Source organism: Portunus trituberculatus, chromosome 47 (genome assembly GCF_017591435.1).
Source record: "Portunus trituberculatus isolate SZX2019 chromosome 47, ASM1759143v1, whole genome shotgun sequence".
NCBI lineage: Eukaryota > Metazoa > Arthropoda > Malacostraca > Decapoda > Portunidae > Portunus > Portunus trituberculatus.
In genome coordinates, this window is record NC_059301.1 from 6865060 (window position 1) to 6890357 (window position 25298).

The 25298-nt window shown below is 44.5% G+C and overlaps 2 protein-coding genes across 3 annotated transcripts in view; both read left to right on the plus strand.

Annotated features, from left to right (window-relative positions):
- Window positions 1-5867, plus strand: part of LOC123497993 (titin-like) — a 20385-nt gene extending 14518 nt beyond the window's left edge. Inside the window, exons 2-3 of one of the 2 annotated variants that reach the window (XM_045245054.1) lie at window positions 1-4303; window positions 5730-5867. The exon at window positions 1-4303 is cut by the window's left edge and continues 2044 nt beyond it. In XM_045245054.1, the coding sequence (XP_045100989.1) occupies window positions 1-4303; window positions 5730-5740 (4314 nt within the window). In that variant the 3' untranslated portion in view covers window positions 5741-5867. Of the gene's footprint in view, window positions 4382-5729 lie in introns of those variants that run through there. The other variant, XM_045245053.1, reaches the window with a different exon arrangement.
- LOC123497995 (FYVE, RhoGEF and PH domain-containing protein 6-like) overlaps window positions 4505-25298 on the plus strand; it is a 27886-nt gene continuing 7092 nt past the window's right edge. Inside the window, exons 1-2 of the mRNA XM_045245055.1 lie at window positions 4505-6134; window positions 16194-16376. Of these exons, the coding sequence (XP_045100990.1) occupies window positions 4509-6134; window positions 16194-16376 (1809 nt within the window). The 5' untranslated portion in view covers window positions 4505-4508. The remainder of the gene's footprint in view (window positions 6135-16193; window positions 16377-25298) is intronic.

Sequence of the window (25298 nt, forward strand, 5' to 3'; positions counted from 1 at the left end):
CAGCAACAACAACAACAACAACAGCAACAGGGGGAGGAGCAAAAGATGCAAGAGCAGCAGCAGCATGAGGAACAGATGCAACAACAGCAGAAACAAGAGGAACAGGTGCAACAACAACAGCAACAACAGAAGCAGCAGCAGCAGGAGCAACAGATGCAGCAAAAGGAGCAGCAGGAGCAAAAGGTGCAGCAAGAGGAGGAGCAACATGTGCAACAGCAGCACCAGGAGCAGCAGGAGCAGGAGCAACAGGAACAGCAACAGCAGCAACAGCAGGAGGAACATGTGCAACAGCAGCAGCAACAACAACAGCAGCAGCAGCCTATCGAGGGGACTGTGCCTCCATATGCACGCGTTCTGAAGGGCTCCGGTACTCGAGAGCTGCGGCCAATGGTGCCCTCTGATGACGACGAACCCCCGCCACCGATCCCACCCAAAAAGAAAGGTTTGAGGGCCATTACACCACAGCTGGATGCGGTGCTTCCACCCAGGCCGCCTCGTCACCTCAAGCCGCGTGTCACCACATCAATACTCATGGTGAACGGCGATGCCTTGCCCGCGCGTCCTGCCCGCGGCACCAAGATATATGAATCTGTAAAGCCAACCACCCCCACAGTGCCGAAGCGATACTCCAAAGTGGTTCGTATCGAGGACTTGGATGATGTGAGTACCCACCCGCCCCCGAAGCCCTCCAGACATGTCCTACATCCGCCCCGCAGACGCAGAAAAAAGCAGGAGGTTCACAAGGAACTGGATGGGGACGAGCAGCAGACGGTGACAGCGAGGTTCACCCTCGACCCTGGCAAAGCCACCCAGGTAACATTTACGACCGACCAGCAGGACAACTACGAGAATATCACGATGAGTGGAGGCTGCCCACAGCCAGCCACACGCAATCGTAACCGTCCCCTCCCTCCTCCCCCGCCCCCTCCTAAGAAAGGCAGGATTCAACAACGTTACAAACAACAACAACAACAACAACAACAACAACAACAAAGTGGAGAGTCTCGTGTCAATGAGAACGGAGTCACGGCAGCAATATCAGGTGGCGAGGTTGGCAGCCCTGAAGGGGCGGGCCCGACCCTTGGTGAACACCACCCACCCAGTCGTCCCGCGGCTCCGGGCCGAGTAGCATCAAAACGCCGCGGAGCAGCCAGACTTCAAAACGACATAAACGAAAACTTGAAAACAATCGAGTCATCCTTTGCTACTCTCGATACTGTGTTAAAGTCACTTCAGACCTACTCTCGTTCCTCTCCGCCCCGGACAGTGGTGAAGGGTTCGAGCGAGCAGCCATGTGAGGATACAGCGCCCGCCCCCGCCGTGACACAACCAGCTGCTACGCAAGCGGTACTAACAGCGTCACCAACTGTGAGTAAAAGCGACGAGGCAGCGACACTGACAGACGTTAGTACAAACAATGTTACTGGTGCTGCCTCCCAACAGGTGACACTCGACTCGAGCATATTTGACCAAGTGCAACACGTCGAGGATCGGACAGTAAGCAAGGAAACAGGTGTGGCTCAAAGTTGTCAAAGTGACGCAGTAAATAACAGATTAATACCGCAACCAGGAGTGTGTACCGAAAGTGTGGAAAGTAAATCTGTGAAAGTAGATGATCTGCCTCAGGAAACTGACAGATTGAAGTTGAAAAAAGAATCAAGTAGTCAAGGTGTTTCTGAAAGCAGTGAAAGAGGACTTGTGGATGCTCAAAGGATTTCTGTGAGTGTAGATAGTGATGCGAAAGATTTTACGAAAGAAGTGAAAGACAATGAAGTAACAAGTGAAAGCTCTGTAAAAGATCCAGAAAAAGTTGAAACTGTGCCTCAGACATCAGTAAAGTTCCAGGAAGGCAAGACTCTGTTCGAGACTGCAGTGAAAATTGGAGACGACCAAGGCAGTGCAGAACAATCAGCTGGTAAAAGTGACGTACAGACCCAAGAAACGTTGTCGCCAGTCACAACAGGCGCTCATAAGCCCGATGTTAGTGAACTGCCAACACATCAACAGCTTGACAGCGCACATTCTGAAAAGCCTCAAAAGCCCACACAACAACCTGAAAGCATTCAGCAGCCTCCACAACAAGTCGAGAGCCCTCAACACCCCGATAGCTTAACCAAAGATCCAGAGAAGGTTGTGACAGTTCCTCAGACTTCATTGAAATTTGAAGAAGGAAAGACACTGTTTGAGACAACAGTGAAAGTTGGTGATAATCAGCCTGAGAGTCCCCAACAGTCGTCAGAAAAGCCACAAGGTACTCAACAGTCTGGTGAAAAGCCTGAGAGCCCAGCTTTATCTTCAAAAGACATCAAAGACTCTGTAAAAGACCCAGAAAAAGTTCAAACAGTACCTCAGACCTCACTCAAGTTCCAGGAAGGCAAAACTTTATTTGAGACTGCAGTGAAGATTGGAGACGAACAAGGCAGTGCAGAAGACTCGGCAACCAAGAGTGACGTGCAGATCCCGAAGCCTTTGTCGCCAGTAGAAGGTGCCCAAGAGGCGGGAAGTTGTCGACAACCTGATAACACCAAAGAACAGCCTCAGCACCAGACTGAAACCCCAAAACAGTCTGATCCAATTGCTAAAGATCCAGAAAAGGTACTAGTAGTCCCCGAGACTTCGCTTAAATTCCAGGAGGGGAAGACAGTTTTTGAGACATCAGTGAAAGTTGGTGAGGAGCAGCCTACACAGCAGCCTGGAAGCCTTCAGTTGCCTCCGCAGCAAACTAAAAACATTCCTCAAGAAGAAGAGAAGACTCTAAGCCATGAGGAGCCTTCAAAGGACACCAAAGAATCCAGAAAAGATCCAGAAAAGGTTCAAACAGTACCTCAGACGTCACTAAAGTTCCAGGAAGGCAAAACTTTATTCGAGACTGCAGTGAAGATTGGGGACGACCAAAGCACTACAGAACACTCAGCTGGCAAGAGTGATTTGCAGACTCCAGAAACGTTGATACCAGCCAATAACCCTGAGGATGAGCAGCAGCCAACACTGCAGACACCTGAAATCTCTCAACAGCCCGATCATTCACCCAAGGATCCTGAGAAAGTTCCAACTGTTCCTCAAACTTCACTGAAATTCGAGGAAGGGAAGACACTTTTTGAAACCAGTGTTAAAGTTGGTGACGATTTGTCTACGCAACCATCAGAAAGCCTTCAACAAGCTCCGGAAAAAACGAAAGAATTTCAGCAGCTGCCACAAGAGCCTGAAAGCACTCAGCAGCCTCCACAACAGCTTGAAACGGCACAACAGCCCGACTGCCTAAACAAAGATCCAGAGAAGGTTGTGACAGTTCCTCAGACTTCATTAAAATTTGAAGAAGGAAAGACACTGTTTGAGACAACAGTGAAAGTTGGTGATACTCAGCCTGAGAGTCCTCAACAGTCGTCAGAAAACCCACAAGGCCCTCAACAGTCTGGTGAACAGCCTAAAAGCCATGCTTCGCCTCTAAAAGACACCAAAGACTCCATAAAAGACCCAGAAAAAGTTCAAACAGTACCTCAGACCTCACTCAAGTTCCAGGAAGGCAAAACTTTATTTGAGACTGCAGTGAAGATTGGAGACGAACAAGGCAGTGTAGAAGACTCTGCGACCAAGAGTAACGTGCAGATCCCGGAGCCTTTGTCGCCAGTAGAAGGTGCCCAAGAGGCGGGAAGTCAGCAACTTGCACAGCAGCAGACTGAGAGTCCAAAACAGCCCGAACCAGCTGTTAATGATCCTGAGAATGTCCCAGTAGTTCCTCAGACTTCACTTAAATTTGAAGAAGGAAAGACACTTTTTGAGACAGCAGTGAAAATTGGCGATGATCAAGATGGTGTTCAGCAGGCCTCGGTGAGCAGTGAAGCTGAGCAGGAAACAGAAGCTGTTGAATCACAGAGTGGTTCGTCTGCTCAGACTAAGGGGAAGACTGTGTTTGAGACACTCTTTCGGGTAGAGTCCATCAAGCGATCCAAGACTACTGAAACAGTCGCAGAGGGTGAAACCTCGACTGACCACCGGAAGGAGCTGGGATCAGCGGAAATTAGTAGCGGCGGCGCTGCAGGGGAAGCAGAACAGCTCGAACGTGCGGTCGGCGAGGAGCAGCCACCTATCAAGGAGCTGCAGGAGGGCGTGGCAGACTTAGCCTCCCGCCTTCAAGGTATTCGTTCCACCCTTGAGAGTGCCATCTGCAATTTCCCTCCTGCACTCACCCCAGTCCCAGTGCTGGCCTCTGCCTCACCCACGCCTAACACTGCTGAAGCCGCTGCCCCGCCTACTGAGGAGCGTCCCGCCAGCCCCGCTCACACTCACCACCTCCCGTGCAGTAGTAAGGTTGATGTGTGCTTTGATGCGTGCTTACATATGTCCGTCTTCGCAGTGTGCGTTGCTGCTTAGTTAGTGAGGTAGAAACTTGAACAAGGCTGTGAATACGTGTGTGCGTGTGTGCTTGTTTGTGTGTTACAGCACTAACCCTTGGAGGGACGGGCATGGCGATGAGAGGTTAGCCAGTCTGGTAGAGTGCACCACCGTGGATGAGTATTGTTCAGGAATCAACTTTCCCACGAGGCGCCTCCTCCTGGGCAGACCTGAGCAGCGATGCCGCTGCAGACCACCGCCTAACGATTCCTCAGCAGGAGGAAGTCCGCCGCGCTTCGTGGAGCGGCGGGGCGGAGGGAATGGCTCCCGAGAGCCAATCTGGCTCATTCAGTAGTAGGAGATCTCTCGCGTTAATATTCGGTTCTTTAGGAAAAGGTAAGAGGTATGCCCGACGTCAGGAGATGGCGCGCAGCAAGACACTCACCCGACCGGAAGGTGCTAGACCCAGCAGTCAGTTTTATGTGGACCTTCCCAAAGACGACAGTGCTGATAGCGCGCTCCCCGCTGAACACACATCCTGTAACACTGAATCCAGAGAAGAGACACTCCCGGCCACAGCTGAACAAAAGCAGGAGAAGCAACAACAGCAGCCTCAACACCAGGCTTCAAAGTCACCTATCAGCCCCGGTGGAACCCCTCTCCGTGGAGTGTTGGTGTTACCCGCTGCGGCGCGACAGTCCTCTGCTTACCTAGTTAGGGCACGGCTTTTTTCAGGGGACTCCAGCCCACCTCCATCGCCTAAGGGCACCATGGGCTCGGCACCTTCCATTCACAACCAGGAGGAGCCGAGAGAGGCCATTGCGCCGTATGTGGTGCAGCAATACGGCAGCATGCTTGCAGAGCTTACTCAGCGCTGCAGAATTAAACAGCACGCAAGTCAGGTTAGGACTGAGTTAGGTGAAGAAGACGACACTGACTCCGGGGACGATGAGGAAGGAGAAAGGGAAGAGGAAGAGAAAGGCAGTGAAGCCGAAGTGGAGAACACCAATGAAGCGGCGCTTCAAAGGACTGACACCTCTACATCAGAGGCAGCAGAAAGTGACACTCTTACTAGCAGCATGACTACTGAAGTGTTGTGTGAGACTAACCAACTGACCTCTAATTTCACTGATCCCACTCCAACCCCTAGTCCTGAACTAACCTCTCTGGAGAAACGAGAGAGAAAGATTTTTCTTATCGCACAGGAAGTCATGTCGTCCGAGCGGGTGTTTGTAGATGTGTTGCGTCTCTTGAATGCAGACTTTCGTAAGTTTGTGTGTGAATGGCGAGAGGGGAGTGAGGACCAGGGTAGTCAAGGGCAGCAGGACGCCCCGCTTAGCCCTGTCTTGCCCTTTCACGAGCTCGACAAGGTCCTCAACTACCTGCCACAATTACAGAATCTGAATGAGGAGATCCTGAGTGACCTCGAAGTACGCATCGCAGACTGGGATGGACGCAAGAAGATTTCAGACGTCATCGTGCGCAAGGGGCCCTTCCTCAAACTCTATTCAGCCTACATACGAGAATTTCAGAACCAGAGTGACCATCTCGACTACTGTTGCCAGACCTATCCTAATTTTGCATGTGCTCTCAAGGCCTTTGAGTCCTCAGAGAGGTGCACCAAACTTAACCTGAAACACTACATGCTCAAGCCCGTACAGCGGATCCCCCAGTACCGCCTTCTGCTAGAGGAGTACCTCAAGTACCTCCCAGAGAATCATCCTGACTACGTGGACACCCAGACCGCCCTTGCTATCGTCGCCAATGTTGCCTCGCACGCCAACGACACCATGAAGCAGGGGGTGAGTACTGCTCTTGTCTTTCTTCTTGTTAATGTTTTTGAGTCAGTGATCGATGCTTAGAGAGTGGTGTTCTTGATCTATTGCAAAGAGGAGCTAGACTTGGGCTGTGAGAGGTTGATAGGAAGGGGTTAAGAGAAAGGTTATGTAAGTGATGTAGACGTGGGGGCGGCAGGACTGAAAGAGAAGGGAAATGAAGAGGCTCCGGAAGGAAAGGGTAAGATGATATGTCTGGAGGAAGGACGAATGATGGTTTGGGGAAATCATATTGCGAAGGGTGAGGATATGTGAAAAAATCAGGTTAGTGAGGAAGTGACAGTGGCAGTGACAGTGATAGGAAAGCTGATTAAAGCGAAAACGAAATGTAAAGTAATTAGCAAAAAAAAAAAAAAAAAAAAAAGTCACGCACGGTAAAACGATCCAAACACTGGGAGTACTCTGATCAGTGAGGACAGTTACGTCACCCACACAATGTAAAGGCAGGCACGCGAGAAGGTAACTGAACCCACAATACAAAAGAGCAGAGAGGCGTAGTCCAACCGTGCGGAAACAAAACAAGCAGTGAGTACATATAGCTGTCCACCACCACCACCACATCAACCACAGCCCCGCACTCGTCGGCAACCAAACGCACCCTGATATCCTGTGGTCCCTGTTGCGTCATGCCAGCAGCGAATCCTCCCTCCTCCTCCTCCTCCTCCTCCTCCTCCTCCTTCGGTCCTTCCTCCTTCCCGTGTTCAGTCACGAGGTTACTGTGTTAATATGCATGAAGTAAGGATTCGAAAAATAACGCTCACCAGAATTAATCACACACACACACACACACACACACACACACACGTATAACACTCATTCCCAAACCTTCTTCCTTCTCCTTCTCTCCCTCCCCTTCCCACATCCCCCGGCAGTGCCCAGGGAGGAGGTGACATGGGAGATAAAGAGGCTCGTCCTGCAGCCACACCAGTCTCCACCAGTGCTTTGTGAGGCTCCACGACCCGTCTATCAATTCGCCCCACCAGCCAGTGTGACAGATATGCACGAGTTAAGGAAACAGCCAGCATAACATTGAGTGAATGAATGATATTAGATAAAGTAATAAGAATGGATTTATTAAGGAGATATAATCGATTCCATCTCCTCTCACTTTAGTTTTCTTCGTCATTTAGTGAAGTATACCAAACGCGTAGTCAATATAAACTGAAACACTACGATGAGAAAATGATAAGCTGGTGGTGGTGGTGGTAGTATTAGTAGTAGAAGTATTAGTAAGGATAGCAGTAGCACTTGTCTTCAATCAATAATCGCAGTCAGTATACAATAAAACAACACATTTAAATGGAACAAGAATGACTTTTAAAACAGTAAGAGTACGGTGAAAATAATAACATTGTGTCAGTAGAGGTTCAAACGTATGGTAAATTTACTATCACACCTCTGAACGAAAGACACTTACCTGAGCTAAACGAAGACAGATACAACTGCGCATGGAATAGGTCTTGGCTTACTACCTACGCCCCGCCACGTACTTGAAAACACTCGTCTGTCATGAAGAAATAAACCAATACTTGTCATGTCAATAGAGAAAGCGATAATTCCTTCATACAACTGTGCACATATACTTTGTTTCAGTAGTTAAGAAGAAAAAAAAACTCATTTACTAATCTCCTTCATATGACTCCTCTTCAAGGATGTAGCGCAATCACAAGACACTTGTATTGCATTGTTCTTTTACCTATTGAGGCGGAGATTACAATTAGTACTCAAAGAAAACATACGTGTCATACTGTCGTTAGTTAAGAAAATGCTTTCGAAAGAAAACACAACAACTAAAGGAAGTTAAACGCATTTTTTAGTACCTATAGGTACTTATATTGTTATTGAAGTGAATCGTTAAGGGTTATTCAAATAAAATAATAAGTACCAAACCGTCATTATCAGGCAAAAAGTCAAGAAGAGAGACTATAGATATCAAATAAACACGTAAATAAACTCGTTAAGCCTTGAAGGAAACTGGCATTCTTTACTTTCCTGGTGGCCATGAGGCGAAGTGCTTCAAGAGGTGAAGAGTATCAGGTCACCTCAATGCCTAGATTCATTCACTTGGCATTCCCAAAGTTCGTTCCCTCCTCGTAAGGGGTGACTAAAAGGAACAGAGCACACACACACACACACACACACACACACACACACACTCTCTCTCTCTCTCTCTCTCTCTAGTAGGTATGTATGAATGAAAAGTGATCCTGACAACTGAAAGAATAGCAAAGGAAGTTTTGCTTCATTTCGATAAATACTTGAATGATGAAATATAGATAGAGGTGGCAGCGTTTTGTGTTTACATGACAGGAAAGAAAACATTATTGTTTGAGCGATTGACGCGAGAAGACCATACGTCACTAAACGTTGAATAGATAAAGCAAGGGACCCGACACAGAGAGAGATTCGTATCCGCTTCCTCACTCTACTAAATGCTTTACGAATCCAATGCCACACTGGTGAAACTAACTAACGGGGAAGAACGTACTGGCGTATTGGGTGTGAGGGATATATGAAGAAATTTGAATTATGGAAGGCTTTACATAGAATCAGACTAAGAACGGCTGGATTTCCTCCACAGGCACTGATAGAGGAGAAATGTAAACCAATAATATAATAACAACATAATAAAACTTATAGAACAGACCATATTGTATGGAAAGCGTTACTTCAAATCAGAATAAGAATAGATTAATTTCAGCCAAAGGCACTGAAGCAGGAAATACAAACAAAAATAAAATGATAATATGAATGAAATATGAATGAGATTAAATTATGAAAGCGTGTACTTAGTCAGAATAAGAATGGTTTGATTTGTCTACGGGCACTAATGAATGAATAGTATATAACTATACTAGAATGATAACACTGCCATATATTATACACTTAAAAGAATGAATACCAACACGCACTGTCAACCAAAGAAAAGGAAAAATAGTAGTAGTAGTAGTAGTAGTAGTAGTAGTAGTTGTAGTAGTTGTTGTGTGGTAGTGGTGGTGGTGGTGGTGGTGCCGAATGGATCAGCTGAGAGGTGAGAATGGACGACCTTGAGTGGCGGCGGGCTAAGGTGAATGATGAAGTCAGTGCCGTACGGAGAGGCGTGGCGGGACATACCAGAGAGAGAGAGAGAGAGAGGCGAGGGGTATTCTTCTTCTTCTTTTTCTTCTCCTTACTATTATTCTTATTTTTTTCTATTCTGTTAACATTATCAGTAATAGTATCAAAAGTAGTAGTGGTAGTAGTAGTAGTCGAGACACTAACTACTACAGGTATACGTTGAGAGAGAGAGAGAGAGAGAGAGAGAGAGAGAGAGAGAGAGAGAGAGAGAGAGAGAGAGAAAGTTTGTAAACACGGCATACCAAGGCGTTTGGCAGTACAGCAAGGCCCATATTAAGAAACTTTTGCACGAACTATTTACAAAGACCACATGTTGGGATTCGGTTCTTCATGGACAAATCTCTCATTAATGATGCGGCATACAATAGGACTACCATTACAGTCCAACAGAAAAGTCCCATTTACATCCACTAGAACCCGTTCAGTATTAATGAGGATAAGACGTCGAAAGGTTTGTGAATGCGGCTCCTGAGGTATCACTTTCGGGTCGTGGTCATATATTCAGACGTACTAAGATTGGTTCACAAATGAGGAAGACGGTCCCCAGGTGCTGCTCTCCTACTCTCAACACTCCTCGCAATCTTACACTTTCCTTCCCTCTCCACTTCAGTTTTCATCATTCTATCTCCTTTCTAATGTATTTATTTCCTAAGATTAGACTGAATAAATGATCACAGGAACCCTCGTATAATCCAATAAGTCTACTGTTGTTTCTTTCATTATGCTCTGTAGGGTTTGCGGAAGATAAGCACCTCGTTAACTTTGCTTATCAGAAGGACTAGTATAGACGAACAGCGATAACCTACTTTCGATACTACCGTCCATTACTCTCATCCTTTAGTGAATCTTATTAAGGGAAAAAACACACAAACAAAGTGTATTAGAAAGGTGAAGAAGCGTAAAAGAAGCATCCGATAAGCACAGTGATGCCTAAAACAATAATCGTATGAAAAGAATGACAAAATATAAGGTGAAGGGAGAAAGGGTGAAGAGGAGTAATAGTGAGAAAAAGAATAACAAATAAAATGAAAGAAAAAGGCACTGAAGAGGAGTAATTATATGAAAAGGCAGAGGAAATAAACTAAAGGGAGGAAGGGATTGAAGAGGCGAAACAGTACGAACAATAATGAAAAAAAATAAGTGAAGGGGGAAAAGCAATGCAGAGAAATAATAGTATGAAAAAAAAGAATAAGGAATAAAGTAAATGTAGGAAGGCACTGAGGAGGAGTAACGGTACATGAAGAGCCAAGCAGCGATGCAAGGTGACAGAGGTTAGCCACAAGACGCCCTGATCTGACTCCCTTGATACTGAATTGGACGACACACACGGCCCTGACCTTCACCTCGTAGTGCAGACGCAAGATATGAGGACGCGGAACTGTCGCTATTGCTTCTTTCACTCCTCTTAACTCTAGCATTGTAACCGCTTGTCTGGCATTTAGTTCCCTTGATACAATAAGCTAAATAAATCTGTGTAATAGAAGGAAAGATGCAGAGCCACTATTGCTTTATGCCTCAGTTCTCCTCTATGACATCTGGGCTACTGGCATTAAGTTCTCTATTGACACTCGGAATTTAACACACCGTGACCATCTGTATACGAGAGACGGAACAGAGCCGCTATTACTACCCTCATCTTCCGCCTTCCCCCATCCCTCTGGCGCGTCACCCACCCTCACATCACACATGTAAACAGGTTACTGCCACATGTCGTCGGGGATATAAACTGATTGCCAGATTTCTCCAGATTCTCCCACATGTGGTAGGAATACACACGAGTGACTTCACCTTGACTCGCCAAGCCCCCAGACTCCTCCTCTATGTATTAGCTCTCAAGGACACCCTGTGATAGTGGACGTGTGCTCTTCCTCTCTCGCACTAACGTCGCCTGTGATTCACCACGGTTGTCCGCTGGTGATCCAGCCAGTCTTCCCCATTACGGAGCGAGCTCAGACCTCACAGACCGATTTTCGGGTAGGACTGAGACCACAACACACTCCACACACCGGGAAAACGAGGCCACAACACAATAAGACGTCGAAAGGTTTGTGAATGCGGCTCCTGAGGTATCACTTTCGGGTCGTGGTTCAGACGTACAAAGATTGGTTTGCAAATGAGGAAGGCGGTCCCCAGGTGCTGCTCTCCTACTCTCAGCACTCCTGATAATATAATGTGTGTGTGTGTGTGTGTGTGTGTGTGTGTGTGTGTGTGTGTGTGGTACGATACAGATAAGCGTTTCCTCACCTGTCGAGTAAGGCAGGTAATCTAATAAAGTATATTCAATTATTTGTTTACTCATACAGCAGTGTAATATTCGTGCGTACGAATTTTATAATTATAATGTTGCTCAATGTTTACGTTTAGCGATATGATTAGTTAAAACGTGGCGTGTACAGTAGGTTTTAAGTTTTATACTATGGTGTGTGTGTGTGTGTGTGTTTCACTGTTTGATCTGCTGCAGTCTCTGACGAGACAACCAGACGTTACCCTACGGAACGAGCTCAGAGCTCATTATTTCCGATCTTCGGATAGGCCTGAGACCAGGCACACACCACACACCGGGACAACAAGGTCACAACTCCTCGATTTACATCCCGTACCTACTCACTGCTAGGTGAACAGGGGCTACACGTGAAAGGAGACACACCCAAAAATCTCCACCCGGCAGGGGAATCGAACTCCGATCCTCTGGCTTGTGAAACCAACGCTCTAACCACTGAGCTACCGTGTGTGTGTGTGTGTGTGTGTGTGTGTTAGCATGGTGAAGGTCGTACTTAATTTAAAGCCAACCTAAATTTGTGCCATTCTGTTCAAGACGCATCTCTCTGATACATCTTTACGTGTGTGTGTGTGTGTGTGTGTGTGTGTGTGTGTAGTCAGTTGTATACGATAGCTTTCCTATACAAATAAATGGCCTTGTTGGAGGAATCTGCCAATAATCTATTCAGGACGCATTTAGTTTTTTTGTCTTTGTTTTTACTCATGGACGGCTTGCGTGCACACACTCTCTCTCTCTCTCTCTCTCTCTCTCTCTCTCTCTCTCTCTCTCTCTCTCTCTCTCATACACATACAAAATGGCCATGTAGACACACTCCTATCTTATCAGCCTTAGGCTTATAAACAACCTACTCAACTCTGGCACGCCCACACCTACACCCTACACTACACGAACCCCCTCAAAGGCGCCCACACGTGTAACAGTACCTACCACCTTAACGTTTGCCAGACTAAAACAACCCTCTTGTCTGTATCCTCCACCCGTCATCCTTTAATCCTTTCCTGCTCACCCTCGCCACAGTTCCCCAGTCACCCATCGTGCCTCCACCTTTCACCCTTCAACACTTCTCTGCTCACCCTCGCCACAGTCACCCTTCTCTCCTATTCCCTAGTGAACTTTCTGCTTCCAATACGGTTTTGCTACCAGCCCACAGCTCCCTTCCGACCTATATCTCTCCCCCCACTAGTCGGTAGCCCGCAGCCGTCCTCCCACTCCTCCTTATACTTGTCTATCGAGTCCCCAGCCCCTCACGTGCTCTGCCCTCGCCTCCAGCCATCCCTGTCGCCTCCTTAGTCTCTTCCTACTCGTGGTGCAAGGACGATTAGAAGGTCAAGAGAGAGATGAAAGGAACGGGTATTGCAGAATCTCTCTCTCTCTCTCTCTCTCTCTCTCTCTCTCTCTCTCTCTCTCTCTCTCGTTTGCGAAATACGTTCAGCGGTTTGAATTACTCCCACGTGAATAGCTTAGTAATATGGAACCTGGTGACAAGTGTGGGAAGACGGTGAAGAGAACTCAGGCTAAGAAATCAGATCTTTATCAGGTTTAACTAGTCTGAAGCTCTCAATTACTCGTCAGTCCTTGTATCCCGTCACTATCTTCCTTCTCACACTCATGATGGTGATGGTAACAATGATAACAAACAACAACAACAACAACAACAACAACACTAAAACCAGCAACAAGAACAACAGTAATAATAACAGCAATAGTGATAGAAGAATAACTTTTGACATTTTGAATAACACCAGTGGTACGAGTTTATTTGTATTGATCCTTCTCCTTTATTTTCCTTATTTCTTATAATACAATGACTAATATGGAGGGAATAGGAGTGGCGGCTAAGAACAGATGAGAGTCACGTGATAGATCAGAGAGGACTTTTACAACTTACTCACGGGATGACCTTTCTCTGTAGTGTAGTGGGTGGAGGAGTTCAGGACGCGAGCAGTGTGGCAAGAGGTGCAAGAAAGGAAACTACAGTGTATACTCGGCTTGCTGGAGGGAAAACAAAGAAGGAGACAAGCGTATACACAGCTCACCTCTCCCCTCACATCCTCTCCCCCCCATCCCCGCCTTTCTACTTCCTTACTAACATCCGATGTATATTATTAGAAGATCCTTCCATTACCGAACTTGAGACTTATTTTTCCCTTCCTCTTTTTATTTTTTTCTTCTTTGTGTGTGTGTGTGTGTGTGTGTGTGTGTGTGTGTGTGTGTGTGTGTGTGTGTGTGTGTGTTTGTGTGTGCGCGCGCGTTTGTGTCTGTGTGTGTGTCTGTGTGTTTACGGGGAAGGGGGGAAGAAGGAATTCAATATGTGCTTGCGCTTCGTTGTTCTATGAACGTTTTCTTTCTTTGCTTCAGAGTTCCGGAAGCTTAAACCTCAAAACACTCGGGGTGGTATATGTATAGCCTATATGTCAGCTCTCTCTCTCTCTCTCTCTCTCTCTCTCTCTCTCTCTCTCTCTCTCTCTCTCTCTCTCTCTCTCTCTCATATTAATCTACCTATTCATCTGTCAATTTACTGCTGTCTATCTGTCTTGTTACGTCTCTTACCGTGCACGGTACTTCAACATATACCTGTCCGTCTTACCTCCACTCCCTCAGTCAATCCGATGGCTTACCCTTCTATGTGATGTACGTATATGTCTCCTCTGTCCATCATTCTGCCCTTGCCTGACTGTCTCTTCCTCGTGATCCATCTATTCTTACTTATCCATCTTTGTCTGTAGGGTAATGCACACACACACACACACACACACACACACACACACACACACACACACACACACACACACACACACACAACACAACACAACACAACACACACACACACACACACACACACACACACACACACACACATTCCCTAAGTGCAGTGGTTAGCACGCTCGACTCACAATCGAGTGGGCCCGGGTTTGAGTCCCGGGGGCGGTGAGGCAAATGGTCAAGCCTCTTAATGTGTAGCCCCTGTTCACCTAGCAGTAAATAGGTACGGGATGTAACTCGAGGAGTTGTGACCTCGCTTTCCCGGTGTGTGGAGTGTGTTGTGGTCTCAGTCCTACCCGAAGATCGGTCTATGAGCTCTAAGCTCGCTCCGTAATGGGGAAGACTGGCTGGGTGACCAGCAGACGACCGTGGTGGTGGTGAATTACACACACACACACACACACACACACACACACACACACACACACACACACACACACACACAACACAACACACACACATTCCCTAAGTGTAGTGGTTAGCACGCTCGACTCACAATCGAGAGGGCCGGGTTCGAGTCCCGAGAGCGGCGAGGCAAATGGTCAAGCCTCTTAATGTGTAGCCCCTGTTCACCTAGCAGTAAATAGGTACGGGATGTAACTCGAGGGGTTGTGGCCTCGCTTTCCTGGTGTGTGTTGTGGTCTCAGTCCTACCCGAAGATCGGTCTATGAGCTCTGAGCTCGCTCCGTAATGGGGAAGACTGGCTGGGTGACCAGCAGACGACCGAGGTGAATTACTCACACACACACACACACACACACACACACACACACACACACACGCCCGGTAGCTCAGTGGTTAGAGCGCTGGCTTCACAAGCCAGATGACCGGGGTTCGATTCCCCGGCCGGGTGGAGATATTTGGGTGTGTCTCCTTTCACGTGTAGCCCCTGTTCACCTGGCAGTGAGTAGGTACGGGATGTAAATCGAGGAGTTGTGACCTTGTTGTCCCGGTGTGTGATGTGTGCCTGGTCTCAGACCTATCCCAAGATCGGAAATAATGAGCTCTGAGCTCGTTCCGTAGGGTAACGTCTGGCTGTCTCGTCATAGACTGCAGCAGATCAAACAGTGAATTACACACACACACACACACACACACCGCGTAGTTTAGTGGTTAGCTCACGCGACTCACAACCGAAAGGGACTAGGTGAGTCCCGGGCGCGGCGAGGCAAATGGGTAAGCTTCTTAATGTGTAACCCCTGTTCACCTACCTAGCAGCAAGTAGGCGTGGGATGTAACTCGAGGGGTTGTGGCCTCGCTTTCCCGGTGTGTGGAGTGTGTTGTGGGGTCAGTCGTACCCGAAGATCGGTCTATGAGCTCTGAACTCGCTCCGTAATGGGGAAGACTGGCTGTATGACAAGCAGACGACTGTGGTGAATTACACACACACACACACACACACACACACACACACACAACAAAAACAATTAACCGAGCCTTCTCCTTTTCCGTTCCCAGGATAACTTATACATCTACTCATCTATTTTTGCCTGTTCATACTACACCTACTTCTTAATCCATCTTTCTAACAGTTTGCTCTCTCTCTCTCTCTCTCTCTCTCTCTCTCTCTCTCTCTCTCTCTCTCTCTCTCTCTCTCTATATATATATATATATATATATATATATATATATATATATATATATATATATATATATTACCTAACACTCTTTCACTAACAGCAACAAACATCACTCACCATGCTCCATGAAGTCTACATATATCGTTCTCTATCCCAAGGTCATCATATCTACACGCTCATCTCTGTTCCGCCCATCCTTCATTAATCAAAAACATAACTAGCTGCATTACCGCTAAAAGTAACAAGCCCACACACTAACCAAGTCTTTCGTTTCTCCGTTTTCAGACCAATTTCATGAAGATCTTGGCGCTGCAGGATCGTCTAAGCAGCGGCGGTAGCGGAGGCGGCGGCGACCACGAAGGGAAAGGCCCCCGCTACGAACTGCTGCGCCCCGGCCGATACCTGTTGAAAGAAGGAGAGCTGCTCAAACTCTGCAGAAGAGAGATGCAGCCGCGGTACTTTATTCTGGTGAGTGTTTAGTGTGACTTGTTGGGTGACTGACGGTTTGTTTGGGTGGCCTGGAAGAGATAGAAAGCTGATTGGTGTAGAGTGGAGGGGAGAACAAACTTTTGTCCTGTATAGATGATGATGTTTTTTTTTTTTTTTTTTTTTACGGTAAGGCCTATAGCGCCTGTAGGCACACTTGAAGAGTATTAGGAAGCGCTGTTCAACCTCCGTGGTGATGGGGTTTAATGTCACTTTTTTTCTATTTATTCATCTATTTGTTTCAGTCTTTATTGCAAGGGATTTTAAACAACAACTGATCTTTTTAGGTTTTAGATTCACTGCTTGATTTATATTGGTTAAGACCCATTACACAGCTTTTTATAAACTTCACTGAATCTCTCTCTCTCTCTCTCTCTCTCTCTCTCTCTCTCTCTCTCTCTCTCTCTCTCTCTCTCTCTCTCTCTCTCTCTCTTCTACGGTTCGCACAAAAGGAGTGTACATGTTATTCTTTTCACTAGTAGTATGTCAGTTCAGATAGTCATGTATCGCGTGAGGACTATTATGTGTGTGTGTGTGTGTGTGTGTGTGTGTGTGTGTGTGTGTGTTTTCCGTACAACTTCAACATTATTCACACGGCATCTTCATTTTTGTCATTTATTAATAAGTTCAAATCTGAAGATAAGCAATAGTAATCGATAATGATGAGAAGAAAAGATACGTGTCGTTATTATGTCAGGAAAAAACTAAACTCCATCAGTGAAAATGTTATAGCGACATTGTTTAGAGTGGTGATGGTAGTGATCAGGCAATAATTTGATAATGACGATGAGTGATTAGTAATGACGAGTAAATAGTTTGATGATAATGAGAGTGAAAGAAAGATACTGCTCGTGTACGTATCACCAGATGACGTAATCGTCACAACAAAATCCAGGAATGTTCAAGTGACTAGGCACAAAAAAAAAGACAAAACGATAAAAAAAGATAATAAATAAATCAATTAACAAACCAAAATAAAACTTTCCTATTTCCAACCCCTTCATTACTGAGACACATTTTTACCTTGAGTTTTGGGTACGATTAGACGATTTTTATTAACATTAGGAAGGGTAAGAAGATTCATGGCCAGAGCCTTCACTATTTTAATCCCAACATAAGTTTCTGAAGCTGAAAAAAAAAAAAAATCACCAAATAGTAAGCAGAATAAATAAGAAAACGTGTCATGGTACTGAAGGGATAAATCAGTCACAGCGAAATTGCCCAGTTTATAAGAGGAGATGAAGATACAAGCACTTAAGGAGTCGTTTATGATTGATACGCTGGGAATCTCACGAGAACGAAACTGTTATGTTGTTGTACACGTGATGCGTTCATTAACTGTGTCCGTCTGTTGTGACTCGTAACTCTTTAAACAGCTCCGGAAAATGAGTTTATCTATCTATTTTTTTAAAGATTATTGCGAGATATTATTGCTCTTGTTGCTTCTTTTTTTTTTTTTTTTTTTTGGCTGTTGGTGTTTTTGCTGTCTTTATTATTGCTATTATTATTATTATGATGATGATGCGATTTTAATCTATCCTTAGGAAATGCTTGTGTAATTCACTGTTTGATCTGCTGCAGTCTCTGACGAGACAGCCAGACGTTACCCTACGGAACGAGCTCAGAGCTCATTGTTTCCGATCTTCGGATAGGCCTGAGACCAGGCACACACCACACACCGGGACAACAAGGTCACAACTCCTCGATTTACATCCCGTACCTACTCACTGCTAGGTGAACAGGGGCTACACGTGAAAGGAGACACACCCAAATATCTCCATCCGACCGGGGAATCGAACCCCGGTCCTCTGGCTTGTGAAGCCAGCGCTCTAACCACTGAGCTACCGGGCCGTGTTTATGTGTGTGTGTGTGTGTGTGTGTGTGTGAGAGAGAGAGAGAGAGAGAGAGAGAGAGAGAGAGATACTGATACTGATACATTTATTGGCCCAAGAAAAGAATCATACAATATACATTTAGTTATATATACAAATCATAGGACTAGGTCTGTTGAGTTAAGCTCTTAAACAGACCTTCTGAATTATATACTAACAGTCATTAGCCTACAAGGACAAAACGGGCCCTCTAACAATAAGTAACTAAGAAAAAAAAAATAAATAAATAAATAAATAAATATATATATATATATATATATATATATATATATATATATATATATATATATATATATATATATATATATATATATATATACAAGTATTACACAAATTACAACTACTTACAATAAATGCTATTACAGTGTGTTCTCTAAGTACATTTTCTTTAATTTATTTTTAAATACATTACAAGAAGGGCTATCTTTCACGTCTTCGGGAAGTTGGTTCCACTGCTTCACTCCTCTATATGTTATATACCTTTGAGCATGTGATGTTCTATACAATGGTAGTATTAAGTTATTTGTCCTACGAGAATTATAGGTATTTGGCATAAACTGAAAACCACAGTCAACTTGAAAATTATGAATTGATTTATAAATAAAGTTACACGTTTGCAAAGTTATGATATCATACAGTTTTAACAAATTAAAGTTTTCGAAAAGCGGTTGTGTATGTGCATACCTATTACTGCTGGACATGACACGTAGCAATTTTTTTTTTTTTTTTTAATAATAGATAAGGCTTCAAGGTTAGTGTTTATAGTCCCACCCCAAATTGCACAACAGTACATAAGATGAGGATATGCTAAAGCTAAGTAAATTTGCCTAATACAATCCACTGTTAAAGACCTGCGTATTTTGTATAATATACCAATTATCTTACTGAGCCTCGTACAGGTCTCATTGACATGACCACTCCACCTCAACTTGCTGTCTATAGTTACCCCTAAAAATTTACATTGTTCCACTTGCTCTAGTAATATGTTATCTAAATATATTTCTATAGGTGGTGATTGATGTAATAATGATGAAGAGATCATATAATGAGTTTTGGAAACATTAATTGTTAGTTTGTTGCTTCTAATCCAATTTAAAACTTTGAGAGAGAGAGAGAGAGAGAGAGAGAGAGAGAGAGAGAGAGAGAGAGAGAGAGAGAGACTGTGTGAGGCCCCTTGTCTCGGAATATGATTTTGATTTACGAGGAATGACGATCGTGCATATGAAGAAATACATTAAATGGATAGATAAACAGACAGGTAGACTGACTGATAGATCGACAGATAAACAGACAGACGGACAGACAGGCAGATAGATAGACAAGTAAGTAGGCAAAGACATAAACAGATAGATGAACGATTTAACAACCATCGTCATTATTCACGTTGTTAAAGACTGAGTGTTTATAAAAGTTTGAGGAGCATGGAAACACACACAGGCGGCCTTCACTCGTCACAGTCTCTCTTCTGGACCCAATTTGACGTGAGGAAAGCTTATTGAGACGCACCAATTGACAAGTGTTCGCCTCGCTGTCACCACTACCACCATCTCCACCACCACCGAGAGAGAGAGAGAGAGAGAGAGAGAGAGAGTAACCCACTGACCACCACTAAAACAGTCACTTATTAGTCACCACCACCACCACCATCACCACCATTCCCACACCAACACTACGTACATCACCACCAACGACATGAGTCCTTAGTCATTACAACAACTGCCACCGTTTAGTCATCGCCACTGCGCCACCACCACCACCACCACCACTGCAACCACTACCACCACCACCGTCACTGCCATTCATCACCACCGGACGCACACACTTCAGATCAACCTGTACTCAACTCAAGCATTTCGTCACCAGAGTGTTAGTTATGTCATGAACTAATAACTTTAACTTATCACTCACTCAACTGTTCTCATACATATATACCGTACGCGCATATATACATACAGACACCTTCCCACCAAATACACACACAAATACGCACCTTCCCACAACACATACAAACACACAAATCTTACATCATCAACTGTTATTCTCATTCCCTCCATTCCGCTCTCTATTGCGTCTTCTATTTACTATCATTTGCGCAATAAGGGATATGGGGACAAAGCACAGACAGACAGGAAGACATAGATGATTGAGTCGGTTATAAGGAAGCAGTGCTGTATGGTGCTGTGTTGTTTCGTTGGTATCATTGTGTGTTTTTTGGGGTTCAGAGGGAGGATTTCATTTTAACGCTCTCTCTCTCTCTCTCTCTCTCTCTCTCTCTCTCATCCATTCCACCCTTTCTCCCTCCAGCTAGCCTTGGCCTTTCAACTCGTTCCTTCCCCCTTTCTTTTTCTTGTCTCGATCCGTCAACATTCCCATCTCCTTTCATTTGTACACCCTTCACCATTCTTCCCTCAGCCATACAACCTTTACAGTTTTCCAGCCTCCTTGCCCTTCAACGATGCCTTTACTATCAATTCTTTGTCCTCCTTTTCTTCTTCCGTTCCCTTATTCTAACCTTTACTAGACCTTTTCTCCCTATTCCCTCTAACGGCTGTCCATGTTCTTCATTATGTCATTCCTGACAACCTCTCTCTGTAATCTCATCTCTCCCTTCTCGACTGTCTCTCTAACCGCGCCATCCTCCCTCCCTCCATTCCTCTATCCATTGCCTCTCATCGACGAGTATCCTTCCCGTCCTTCCTCTGCGCCCAGCCACTGCTCACGTGGGTTTTGCCGCCAATAGAACTCGATAAGCCAGTGGTATTTCATTTACGCAGTTCGCTACGTGACTCATCGAACTAAAAGTGCCAATGTAACACACACACACACACACACACACACACACACACACACAGTCGCGCGCAGTCTGGTGAAGGTAAGGAGAGAGTCAGGCGAGATGGAGATGGGAGTGAGGGAGACGGAGTGATGCAAGAATATTGTATCTTTTTTTTTTTCCAAGGGAATTCCAATGGCGTGAGTGGAGGAATTTTTACATTTTTGTCCTACATCGTTTCATCGAGTTGGAGTCTGATGATGACGATGATGATGGCCTGAGGTTTTGCGCAGGAAAAAAGTAAGAGGTGGTTTTGTGAACTTACGTAATAATTGTTTACTTAATGATAGCAATATTGCATTTTGAAAAGAATGCGCTCGTAAGCATATATTTACCTTTTTACGAGAAACTGAGATATTATTAGGAAAAGATGCATGCATGGGCACACTTGGCGTTACGTCATCATTGTTATCGGGAGGCGGTGCTTTCCTCTGATTCACAGCCTGTTAGAGATAGGAGGCCTTTACTCGTGGTTGGAAGACGTTGCCTTCCAGAGATCGTTATTGCTCTCATCGACTGCTAATGACAGTGTGATGCTCGCCATCTTAATTAAAGGAAACCCTAACATTTTACTTAACAAAAACAAAACCACTTGCACGGAGAGGTTTAAACTATTTCCGAATCTCCTTTGTTGTCTGTGATATCTTTCAAGCTAACTGTCTGAACTTTTCTCAGACCATTGCGTCAAGATAGAGGAAAGGCTCATCGTCCAAAAAGGTCAACCAGTCCTTACCAATTGATAAGAGAAAAGTTCAGCTATCGACCAATCCATACCAAAACGAAACTAAATGCTACTGTGCCTGTCTCACTACGGTGCTCGAACTCAGACCTTTGACATTTAAATGATATAGGACCATTTCACTGTTGTTTTCCTTCCTTCTGTTTTTTTTCTTAGTGAGCAGTGATTTTCGCCGCGAACAAGATCTCTGCTTTCAGTGGTCCTATGCCCTGCTGTATGTTTGAATATAGGACCACACTCTGAAACATCTACATCGCACCTCACTACACGTTAGTTGAAATTACACGGATTTTAATGGTGTTTTTAACGACTCAAGTGATAGATTAACGATTCTTCTACAACATCAATAGAAGAAACACTCATGAAAATCTAGTTAATTATTGTTGTGGCCTTTAAAAATAGTCGTGGTGAGGAAGCAAACCGTTTCAGAATACGGACCTTGTACAGTTATTCTTAGAATTAAGTAGCTTAACCCCTTGAGTACCATGACGCGTTTCCATATTCATTCTGCTAACTATTTGGTGGTTTTATAGAGCTTCAGAAACTTATGTGGGAGAGTAAAATAGTGTAGACTGTGGCCATTGATCTTCTGACCTCCATAGAGCCTTCCTAATGTCAATAAAATGGTCTAATCGTACACAAATCTTAAGGTAAAAATGTGTCCCAGTATTGAAGAGGTTGACCTGCCGCTCCCACTTATACTTCCCATGCTTTTCGTAGCCCACCACTGTTAATCAATTTGATCCACTGCCAATCTAAGCTGTGAGGTTTTATGGAATTGACAGCAGATGATCAGATGGATTATGATTGAAGAAAAACACAAAGCTAAGATAAATAATGCGGCAGGTTACTCTACATCTAAGCATGATCTCGCCAGTTATCAGAACCATTGCACCATCAAACGGCTAAATGACACGCGCTTCATTTCAGGAATAAGACAATATCACAAACTTATTACAAATAGAGTGAGTTTGTTTTGAGGTTCATTGTGTATTGTGTAGCGGCGGGCCACAGCGCGACCACAGAGATAGCTGGTGGTATTGTGTATGAGAGAGAGAGAGAGAGAGAGAGAGAGAGAGAGAGAGAGAGCGAGAGCGTGTGTCCTTGAGTAATATTCAGTCGTACACACTTCATTGGCCATCGCAGCTTCGTGAGTAATAACGATGACACACACACACACACACACACACACACACACACACACACACACGGAGCGATAAGATAGGTCCTGTACTTCATGATACTCTTGTTGACAACATGAACGTTAACGGAAGTTAATGGTATACAAATTTGAATTTGACCAATATGCAAACAGTACCACACAAACGTTTACTGTAGAAAGGGATTTGCACCATTGCAACACACACACACACTCTCTCTCTCTCTCTCTCTCTCTCTCTCTCTCTCTCTCTCTCTCTCTCTCTCGTTACTGCAAAAAAATTTCGTTACAACCTTACCACCGATGATGTATTCTTATAATGCAACGTTTGTAGAGAGAGAGAGAGAGAGAGAGAGAGAGAGAGAGAGAGAGAGAGAGAGAGAGAGAGAGAGAGAGAGAGAATATGACTCAGGTCGTCACTTACCCAATCAACATCCACTTCTACCTCAAGAAAGAAACAAGAAACACCTATCTCTTTTTCTTGGCCACATAATACAAATTACGAGCCTTTATAACAGCAGTGCCTTTGTGTCTATCTCTGTCATTTGGTTCAGGTGTGGAAGGAAATGAGTGGACTGGAGCACTGGCAACTGACGGGCCACGGTGAGTCACTGTGACCTCAAGACACGTGTAGGAAGTCCGGGGTTATTCATATGTGTGTGTGTGTGTGTGTGTGTGTGTGTGTGTGTGTGTGTGTGTGTGTGTGTGTGTGTGTGTATGTGTATGTGTGTGTGTGAAGTCAAATATCAAATGGTGTGAGTAGGGAATATTTTTAAGTCGTGAATGTACTGTACCACGCTGAGCAGTAAGAAAAAATAAATAAATAACTAGCGAGGAGAAGGCTTTGAATGTCTTCCAGGAACGATTTACTGTACATGTCAAGCCACGCACTCATGAGATAATTGGCGTGTCAGGTTATCAAGTGGGAATCTTCTTTCCTTTCCTTTCCAGTCACTCATTGCTGTCAGTTTCTGAATAACCAAGTGCTATAATGTTCTTCATGACACTGTTCTTGAGGAAATAGGTTGCAAAAATATAGGTCACTGGTGTGTGTGTGTGTGTGTGTGTGTGTGTGTGTGTGTGTGTGTGTGTGTGTGTGTGTGAGAATCGAGCAAGATGAACTATTGAGAGGAAATGATTCATAATGATTCGACAATTTTTTTTTCTATTAGAGAGGGAACACAGTACCTTCCGTTACCACAGGATAAGGCTAATTGATGTCCGGTGACACCACACCTTAATGAACTGTCAGGTGTGATGGAATGTAGGGAACCCTTTGTCCCTTAACACTAATGCAGTTTTCTTTACTGGCTAATGAGAGAGAGAGAGAGAGAGAGAGAGAGAGAGAGAGAGAGAGAGAGAGTGTGTGTGTGTTATTCACGACCACCACGGTGGTGAATAACACACACACACACACACATAACATCGCATCCTCGGTCAAAGCCACACCTTCATATATGGAATGTAAATGTTACGGATGTGTGAAATTATGCCAAACGTGGTATTGTGTGGATAACCTAACAAGAATTTCCGAATAAACACGAATGACGTTTTAAAGCGTGGAGTACATAATTGGTCTTACTATACCTAGCAGTTACATCAATGATAAAATGTGGGAGTTTTCTTTTTTTTTTTTTCAATAATCAGTATACACATACTTCCAGCACTTAAATATGGTAGCATTTCCTATCGTTCTGTATTTATTCTCAACCTTAAGACATAGAAATTATAAATGAAAGTGTTCAGATTCTTTACTTACGCGTAAGCTACACACGTAAAATAATTACTGTACTGAGTGGTGCCAATAAAGATGTGCATAAATATTGTAATATAACTGTAAAATATACTGAAAAATGCTTAAGAGAATTATTGGTGCATAAATTACGAAAATATTTCATCGTCTTAATAAGGTTCATAAGCGATAGTTGAGAAGTAAGGGTCCATATCAGATAACCAACTCCTTGGGGAATGGTGTGAGTAGAAATTTGAATTACTCTTTGAGTCTGAGAAACTTACAATGGTGTTTGTACCTTGCAGATTGTGAGTGGAAAGAAAAGGTTATACTAAATAATGTAATCTAAATTCGTTTATTTTAATATTTTAATGTAGGTTATTAGGTGCTCTCTAATATATACATGATACTTCCTAAGGCTGGTAATCGCGGAAATCAGTTCGCGGAAGTTGTTTGTTACATGACGAACTCGAAACAACAAACGTGCTTCTTGGATGAATGTACTACACTGGTTGTGGGTAACGGAAATTAGAAACCACTGATTTCTGCGAG